We start from the raw sequence: 9780 nt of genomic DNA, 5'->3' as shown, positions 1-9780 counted from the left end.
TCGCTGAGTGTCTATACAGGTGTGAAGAGATATGTCAGGCGCTCCTGGTTCCTGCAGTAAAAGTCTAGACATGGTTAGCGACTCTCAGTTCTCTCTGCTACAGTTTGGATCAACATGAAACTCTTCTGGCTGAATCATAAGAACAAGAGTTGAACGACTGTGTCGGAAAATATCTGGTTCTTTGATAAAAAAGTCGAAGCTACAAACGTGTGGACATATAAACCTAAAGGAGAGAAATCAACTACGACTCCCAAGATGCATTTCAGTGAGAAATATCCAATCACGGTGAGCTGAAGCTAAAGATCAAACTTTTAATTTCTGGGTCACTTTGATTCACCTCTGACTGGCTTCGTCTCCATAGCAACAGCAGCTGAGGCTCATGGGTATTGTAGTATTTAAAGACGTCCACCAAACTGACAGAAAAAACTTGATTTGTCAGAAATAAAGTGTAAATAATAAACTTATACTACAGTTACATCATCCAGGAGAGTTTCTGTGTTCAGTAACATCGAGGAGATCGTTTAAAGAAACATTAAAAATGTGAAAGCAGAATAAATAAAAACCCTCCAGGAACCTGCAGCTGCTCACACTTCACTACTCAATATCTGCTTTTACCGTTTCTCTCCACAGGAACCGAACATTCAGGACAACGTTTAGTCGACTCCTCAATGAGGAGCAGAGAGGCTCGATCCCACCTCCCTCTGAGAGACGCCTCCTCCTCCACCACAAAACCCTGAGAGAGCAGCAGAGTAGGGAGGAGAGGAGAGGAGAGAGAGGAGAGAGGAGAGGAGAGAGAGGAGAGAGAAGGAGAGGAGAGAGAAGGAGAGGAGAGAGGAGAGAGGAGAGAGAGGAGAGAGGAGAGAGGAGAGGAGAGAGGAGAGAGGAGAGAGGAGAGAGGAGAGGAGAGAGACGAGAGAGAAGGAGAGGAGAGAGAAGGAGAGGAGAGAGGAGAGAGGAGAGAGAGGAGAGAGGAGAGAGGAGAGGAGAGAGGAGAGAGGAGAGAGGAGAGAGAGGAGAGAGGAGAGAGGAGAGAGAGGAGAGAGGAGAGGAGAGAGAGGAGAGAGAAGGAGAGGAGAGAGGAGAGAGGAGAGAGAGGAGAGAGAAGGAGAGGAGAGAGAAGGAGAGGAGAGAGGAGAGAGGAGAGAGAGGAGAGAGGAGAGAGGAGAGGAGAGAGGAGAGAGGAGAGAGGAGAGAGAGGAGAGAGGAGAGAGGAGAGAGAGGAGAGAGGAGAGGAGGAAGAGGAGAGGAGGAGTTACTTCATGTGTCTCAGAGGAGACGAGGAAGTACAGGTGCATCCTGTGTGGAAGCTTTTTACTTTGAATGTGTGTATGAACTCCTCCTACAGAATTCATCGTAACGACTTCAAGACCAGTGTGTGTCATCTACACTAGTGTGTGATCAAAAGTTATCAAAAGATTTAGTTATCATTGAAGCGTGTGGACGTGGCGTGGCGTTGAGTTTTGATGTTTCGCCATGACAGACGAAATTGCTATAACTTTAGTGAACATGGTCGGATCTGACTGAAACTTGACATTTGAGAAACAGTCCAGGCCTGAACACGTCTACATGATAATATTTAGTCAGTGATGTAAACTGGCTCCATAGCGCCCCCTACCACATTCAATGAAGCAGCCCCAGCAGCAGGCAAGCATGTTAACCTTCCTCTTTCACTAAATGAAAACAGCCGGGGTCTGGAGACATCTACATGCCTGTGACTGAAGCCCTTCGACTGCGTCCGACACGACGTACGCACGGGCGTGAGGGTCCGATCATCGCTGCTTGCAGCTTTAATTATTATTATAATTATTATATCATCAGGTTTCCTCTGCTGCACTCCATTTGGCCATGCAGACGTGCAGGAGGTGCATGAGTGGGCTTGAAGCTGATTAACAGTGGATGATAGTTTTGTTGACCAGATATAAACTGACTTCTGTCCCTTCATATTAAACACAATGTCTGTAGTTTTGAGTTACACAAAGAGAAAATATTCATTAAATCACGATTTTACACAGACAAGGTCAAGAAACAAACTATCAAAGCTTAACATATTTCTAATAAATATTAAAATATCCAGAGTTGCACAGTTTCTGATTCACACTCAGTCACAGAGACATAAACACCAGGAAGCTCTGTGATTGGTTGCTCACCTGTGAGGCTACACCTGTGCGCGGTGACGGTGCAGTCTGACAGCCGCCATCATGGTATTCCTCCCTGCAGTCTCTGCAGAAGATAAACCCACAGCCCAGCTGCCTGTCACACTCCACCCTCCTGCTGTCAGCAGGTGGGAGAAGCCCCGCCCCACAGCCAGGTGACGGACACATGATTCCTCCAATCACCAGCAGGCACTGCTCCGCCCCAAACTGCAGGTACCGCCCATACTGAAAAACACAGACCCCAGATCTGTTTACTGTGAGACATGATGCAGCAGGAAGACACTGCATCACATATATACATGTATTATACACACACACACATATATATACATGTATTATACACACACACACATATATATATATACATGTATTATACACACACACACATATATATACATGTATTATACACACACACACATATATATACATGTATTATATATACACACACACACACACACATATATATACATGTATTACATACACACACACACACACATATATATACATGTATTATATACACACACACACACACACACACACACACACACACACACACACACACACATATATACATGTATTATATACACACACACACACACATATATATACATGTATTACACACACACACACACACACACACACACACATATATATATATATATATATATATATATATATATATATATATAATTATACAGTCAGACAGCAGCTGTGATGCGTTTCTCACCTGGTCGTCCCCTAAAATCCTGAAATGATGCAGCTCTTTAACGAGAGAGTCTGTACAGCCAGCTGAGGAATAAACAGACATCAAACATAAATACATAATCATACATGATATGGATTTACTGCAGCTGTCACATGACGACCAGCCTGAAGTCTCACCTGGAACTGAATTTATTTACCGTCTTGATCACATCGGCTAGCAGCATGCTAACATGCTAACGCAGTCGTCAGCTGACTGGTTTCTAATGGCTGAACGTTGTTACACATGTTAATTAATAAGCAGCTGATGAACTCAGTGATGCAGCAGTATGTGTGTGTGTGTGTGTGATGAGGATTAATGTGTTTCCATCCGTGCAGTCATGTGACTCTGATAGAATATCCATCATAACTGTGACAAAGTCTGACTGAACGTTACTAGTCATGTGACTTTACTGGTAGCCAAGTGATCTCATGAGGTAGCACAGAGATTTTCTTGTGATGTTTGTGACTGAAGCAGCGACTCAGCTGCTGTTTCTCTCCTGCTGAGGTTTTCAAACTGTGAGGCGTCTCCTCAGAGGGAGAAACACGAGCCACTGTTTGCAAAAGTCTCATATTCCTTTGAGTCATGACCCAGTAAAATCTGAACATACAGACATGAAACACATAGATTCAGTGTGACTTACACTTGATGAGGATATTATCATAAATAAACATCCATAAATCTGTTTAGAAATCATAGAGGGAAAGAGGATCTCTATAACTTCAGAACCAGCCTGAGAATCATCACAGTGATCAGTGATCGTTGTCTGAACATCATGTTACAAACTGCTAACAGCTGATTCACAGGACTTTTAATGGAGACTAGTTGACTAAATGTGAACAAATATTGGCGATAAGTTGTAGCACATAGCAAACACATTGAATCCACGGCAACATTATACGTGCTGTTTATATCCCCCAAAGCATTATGGGAACTGTAGTTCCAAAACTGATCAATAATTAGAACAATAACAGAAGAGACAAAATACATTAATATGAACCTTTTTCAGTATTTTTCTGACATCCGTAATGATCAGAATCTTATATTCCTGGAACTCTGAGTCTCTCCTTTATACACACACACACACACACACACACACACACACACACACACACACACACACACACACACACACACACACACTCAGTCTTACCTGCACACGGCAGTGAGTAGCCAATCACAGGATGATGAACAAACTGACGCTCGTCTAGTCGAGTCTGACAATAACGACGGAAACAATCAAGACAGATCACATGACGCTCCGGACACTGGAAGACCAGGACGACGTCCCTGAGAGACAGACAGGTAGAGCCAGAGAGAGACAGGTAGAGCCAGAGAGAGACAGGTAGAGACAGAGAGAGACAGGTAGAGACAGAGAGACAGGTAGAGACAGAGAGAGACAGGTAGAGACAGAGAGAGACAGGTAGAGGCAGAGAGACAGGTAGAGACAGACAGACAGGTAGAGACAGAGAGAGACAGGTAGAGACAGAGAGACAGGTAGAGACAGAGAGACAGGTAGGGAGAGACAGACAGGTAGAGACAGAGAGAGACAGGTAGAGACAGAGAGACAGGTAGAGACAGAGAGACAGGTAGAGAGAGACAGACAGGTAGAGACAGAGAGAGACAGGTAGAGAGAGAGACAGGTAGAGACAGAGAGACAGGTAGAGAGAGACAGACAGGTAGAGACAGAGAGAGACAGGTAGAGAGAGAGACAGGTAGAGACAGAAAGACAGGTAGAGAGAGACAGACAGGTAGAGACAGAGAGACAGGTAGAGACAGACAGACAGGTGAGAGAGAGAGACAGGTAGAGACAGAGAGAGACAGGTAGAGAGAGACAGACAGGTAGAGACAGAGAGAGACAGGTAGAGACAGAGAGAGACAGGTAGAGACAGAGAGACAGGTAGAGACAGAGAGACAGACAGGTAGAGACAGACAGACAGGTGAGAAAGAGAGACAGGTAGAGACAGAGAGAGACAGGTAGAGACAGAGAGACAGGTAGAGAGAGACAGACAGGTAGAGACAGAGAGACAGGTAGAGACAGAGAGACAGGTAGAGAGAGAGACAGGTAGAGACAGAGAGACAGGTAGAGAGAGAGACAGGTAGAGACAGAGAGAGACAGGTAGAGAGAGAGACAGGTAGAGAGAGACAGAGAGAGACAGGTGGAGACAGACAGACAGGTGAGAGAGAGAGACAGGTAGAGACAGACAGACAGGTAAGAGAGAGAGACAGGTAGAGAGAGACAGAGAGAGACAGGTGGAGACAGACAGACAGGTGAGAGAGAGAGACAGGTAGAGAGAGAGAGACAGGTAGAGAGAGAGAGAGACAGTTTATAATTTTCTGTACTGCTTTGGCAATGTAGATTTCTGATCCGTCATGCCAATAAAGCTTATTTGAATTTGAATATGAATTTGACAGGTAGAGACAGAGAGAGACAGGTAGAGACAGAGAGAGACGGGTAGAGACAGAGAGAGACAGGTAGAGACAGAGAGAGACTGGTAGAGACAGAGAGAGACAGGTAGAGACAGAGAGAGACTGGTAGAGACAGAGAGAGACAGGTAGAGACAGGTAGAGACAGAGACAGACAGGTAGAGACAGAGAGAGACAGGTAGAGACAGAGAGAGACTGGTAGAGACAGAGAGAGACAGGTAGAGACAGGTAGAGACAGAGAGAGACTGGTAGAGATAGAGAGAGACAGGTAGAGACAGAGAGAGACAGGTAGAGACAGAGAGAGACAGGTAGAGACAGAGAGAGAGACAGGTAGAGACAGAGAGAGAGACAGGTAGAGACAGAGAGAGACAGGTAGAGACAGAGAGAGACGGGTAGAGACAGAGAGAGACAGGTACATGACGTCGGTGCAGGCGATGCAGGGGACGTCTCTGATGTTGGTCATGATGAGGTCGAGGGCAACAGAGAGGTCGTCATCTGAGGTCGGATGGGACGCACACTTCATGTAGAACTCCTGAACACACACACACACACACACACACACACACAGTGGAGGAACTACATCTCCCAGAATGCCACTCATTAAGAGACACCCATAACAAACATATTATCCTCGCCTTCTTACCGCTTGGTTGCCTTGACAACCTTCTGATTGACAAATGCCATGGATACAACCGGGGAGGAGAACGTCATCCCAACAGGACGGACCCTGAAACAGACAGTGAAGACATTTGACGCTCTCACCTTCATCATCATCATCGTCAAATAAACACACACACACACACACACACACAGAAACTCACCCTGCTGAGTGTGAGCGTCGACTGTTTGCAGCTTCTGCAGCGAACTCTCAGTTTTCCTGGTTGGACCGACCGGCAGCTCTTACAGAACACAAAGAAAGTACTGCAGGGACGCCGTCCTGTACACACAGTACACACAGTACACACAGTACACACATTACACACAGTACACACATTACACATATTACACACATTACACACATTACACACAGTACACACATTACACACATTACACATATTACACACAGTACACATAGTACACATATTACACACATTACACACAGTACACACAGTACACACATTACACACATTACACACAGTACACACAGTACACACAGTACACACATTACACACAGTACACAGTCAGAGTACTACTACTGATAAATGTACTACTGACAACCTTCACAGTCCTTCACTGACTTTTCAGACTTCACATACCTGCAGCCTGCGCCTCCTCTGTCACCACCACTGTGGCCTCCTCTGTCACTTCCTCTGTCACCTCCTCTGCTCCTCCTCCATCGCTCCCCTCCAGGATCACCGCCAGGCCGGAGGAGGTGGAGGGGAGGCGTGAGGAGCTGAGGTCCAGCCTGGTCAGACTGTCCTGCTCCTCCTCCCCGCCCCGAGCCAGGCGCTCCTGCAGGAGGAGCAGCTGGGAGGAGGAGGAACCTGATGGAGGGAGGACCACATGGACGGTACTCTGCTCCGGGAGGTCACAACCCTGACAGGAGGAGGAGAAGAGGAGAGGAAGAGGAGGAGGAGGAGGAGAGGAGGAGTAAGAAGAGGAGAGGAGGAGAAGAGGAGTAGAGGAGGAGGAAAAGGTGAGGAGGTGGAGGAAGAGAGGAGGAGGAGAAGAGGAGAGGAGGAGAGAATGGAGGATTGGAGGAAAAGGAGAGGAAGAGGACAGGAGAAGAAGAAGAGGAGAGGAGGAGGAGGAAGAGAAGAGGAGGAGGAGACAGAGAGGAGGAGAAGATGAGGAGGAGGAGAGGAGGAGAGGAGGAGAATAGCAGAGGAGGAGAGAAGGAGGAAGAGGAGAGGAGGAGGAGAAGAGGAGGATAGGAGGGGAGGAGAAAAGGAGGAAGAGGAGGAGGGGAGGACAGGAATTTATAATTAATATGACAGGAGGAGTTGACAAGAGGAGGCGATGACTCCTCCATTCAGTAATCTCTTTCTCCCTGTGCTCCTCCTCTCCTACCGTCACTGCAGCCTCTGACTCACCTGCAGCCTCTAACTCACCTGCAGCCTCTGACTCACCTGCAGCTTTGACTCACCTGCAGCCTCTAACTCACCTGCAGCCTCTGACTCACCTGCAGCCTCTGACTCACCTGCAGCCTCTGACTCACCTGCAGCCTCTGACTCACCTGCAGCCTCTGACTCACCTGCAGCTTTGACTCACCTGCAGCCTCTAACTCACCTGCAGCTTTGACTCACCTGCAGCCTCTGACTCACCTGCAGCCTCTAACTCACCTGCAGCTTTGACTCACCTGCAGCCTCTAACTCACCTGCAGCTTTGACTCACCTGCAGCCTCTAACTCACCTGCAGCCTCTGACTCACCTGCAGCTTTGACTCACCTGCAGCCTCTAACTCACCTGCAGCTTTGACTCACCTGCAGCCTCTAACTCACCTGCAGCCTCTGACTCACCTGCAGCCTCTAACTCACCTGCAGCCTCTGACTCACCTGCAGCTTTGACTCACCTGCAGCCTCTAACTCACCTGCAGCTTTGACTCACCTGCAGCCTCTAACTCACCTGCAGCCTCTGACTCACCTGCAGCCTCTAACTCACCTGCAGCCTCTGGCTCACCTGCAGCTTTGACTCACCTGCAGCCTCTAACTCACCTGCAGCTTTGACTCACCTGCAGCCTCTAACTCACCTGCAGCCTCTGACTCACCTGCAGCCTCTAACTCACCTGCAGCCTCTAACTCACCTGCAGCCTCTAACTCACCTGCAGCTTTGACTCACCTGCAGCTTTGACTCACCTGCAGTGTGGCGGCGCTCTGCAGCTCCCTCCCAGCGAACAGAACCCTGAGCTGCTCCGGTCGGACTCCCTGCTGACTCCCCACCACCTCCTTCAGCTCGGCCACGCTCGCCTCCTCCTGCAGCTCCACGGCCACACCCGGCCCCAGGTTATACCGCACAAACACTGCGGACACACACACACACACACATGTGATTTAAGTCACAGGTGAGCTAGGTTAGGCTAGACGCTACAGCTGGAGGGACACCAAAGAAGAAGAAGATTGTCTCTTGTAATGATTAAAAAAGTTTCACACGCTGCCTAAAATAACCTGATCAGGTGACTTTATGTTCTATTAAAATATGATAACTGGGACTCAAACTCCAGTCCTGCAGGTTACCAGTTAAAATGATGAAAGTTTTAATAACGTAAACAAAGTGAGAGCAGATCTACCGGCTCATACGCAACAAGTTATTATGTTGTGCGAACAAGATAATTTACTATAAATTCATGTACATCTCTAACACACGGCCTCCATAACGGAGAGTTTGATTTTCACCTCAGATTGTCACACAATGAAATTCTTGCTGCTCTTCCACAAAAAGCAAGAAAGGAAATCCATTATTTAACAATTTATTAACATGCAGACTTGAATTATTTTCATTAATGGCGTATTAAATATAACTGCAGACCTGATGACTTATCAGAAAGTGATTCATAATCATGGAAGGTCTGTAAAGCTCAGCCTGTCTGACTCTACACATCTGTCTGACTCTAAACATCTGTCTGACTCTACACATCTCTGACTCTAAACATCTGTCTGACTCTACACATCTGTCTGACTCTACACATCTGTCTGACTCTAAACATCTGTCTGACTCTACACATCTCTGACTCTAAACATCAGTCTGACTCTACACATCTGTCTGACTCTAAACATCTGTCTGGTCGTGTGTCCAGTGTGAATTCAGTTTCAGTCTTTTACAGCTTTATAATATTTGTTGTGGTTCTGTTACAGATGTTACAGATGTTTTACTTGATCCTACTGAAACATTCAATGAGCTATTTTACCTTTTAGTCTCGTAGCCTCACCCAGAAGGAGATTTAGTAATAAGTTGTAAAGAGTAATTAATTGTTTAATAGTCACAGTGCTTGATGAGTCATCAGGCCTGCAGTTATTAACGATTATGAGTCATTAATAAAAGGTTAAATATTTCACACATATGAATTTATAGTACATTATTTTGTTCTCACGAGTTAAAACAGCATCACACTTCGGGACTTCAGTCAGCAGGCTCGACATGAGGAGCACTTATTACAGTTATCGATCATGAGCCCAGATATCAGACATGGATCAGGTGACAGTAACGTGACGTATTGATCGGTTTGATCACTAATCGAACTGTCTCGTTCTCACGCAGACAGTCAGCTGAACTCACCGATCATCTGCCTGTTCGTCCTTCAGCTCAGAGACTCCATCATGTGTGTTTACAGTCCGCCGGCCGCGGTGCACTCTGGGTACTGTAGTCCCGCTGCGCACACAGACGGTACTGACGTCACCTTGTAAATCGTCATCGTTATATTTTCTTTACTTTATTGAAAACGACGAATACATTAAAAAAAAACCCACAAACGCATGTAAGAACTACAACAACAAAATCACGAAGAACAACGTGAACTACAGCG

The 9780-nt window shown here is 46.5% G+C and overlaps 1 protein-coding gene across 1 annotated transcript in view; it reads right to left on the bottom strand.

Moving 5' to 3' along the window:
- The window catches only part of prkn (parkin RBR E3 ubiquitin protein ligase), an 11403-nt gene extending 1759 nt beyond the window's left edge, over positions 1-9644 (bottom strand). Inside the window, exons 1-10 of the mRNA XM_044372205.1 lie at positions 9534-9644; positions 8117-8280; positions 6579-6858; positions 6144-6259; positions 5966-6049; positions 5739-5854; positions 4049-4185; positions 2881-2942; positions 2148-2378; positions 616-733 (exon numbers count right to left, since the gene is read on the bottom strand). Of these exons, the coding sequence (XP_044228140.1) occupies positions 616-733; positions 2148-2378; positions 2881-2942; positions 4049-4185; positions 5739-5854; positions 5966-6049; positions 6144-6259; positions 6579-6858; positions 8117-8280; positions 9534-9540 (1315 nt within the window). The 5' untranslated portion in view covers positions 9541-9644. The remainder of the gene's footprint in view (positions 1-615; positions 734-2147; positions 2379-2880; positions 2943-4048; positions 4186-5738; positions 5855-5965; positions 6050-6143; positions 6260-6578; positions 6859-8116; positions 8281-9533) is intronic.
- Positions 9645-9780: the final 136 nt, after the last annotated feature.

The sequence above is a fragment of the Thunnus albacares genome, chromosome 14 (assembly GCF_914725855.1).
Source record: "Thunnus albacares chromosome 14, fThuAlb1.1, whole genome shotgun sequence".
NCBI lineage: Eukaryota > Metazoa > Chordata > Actinopteri > Scombriformes > Scombridae > Thunnus > Thunnus albacares.
The sequence above is the reverse complement of the archived record's forward strand: the minus strand, read 5'-3'. Positions and strand labels throughout refer to the sequence as shown.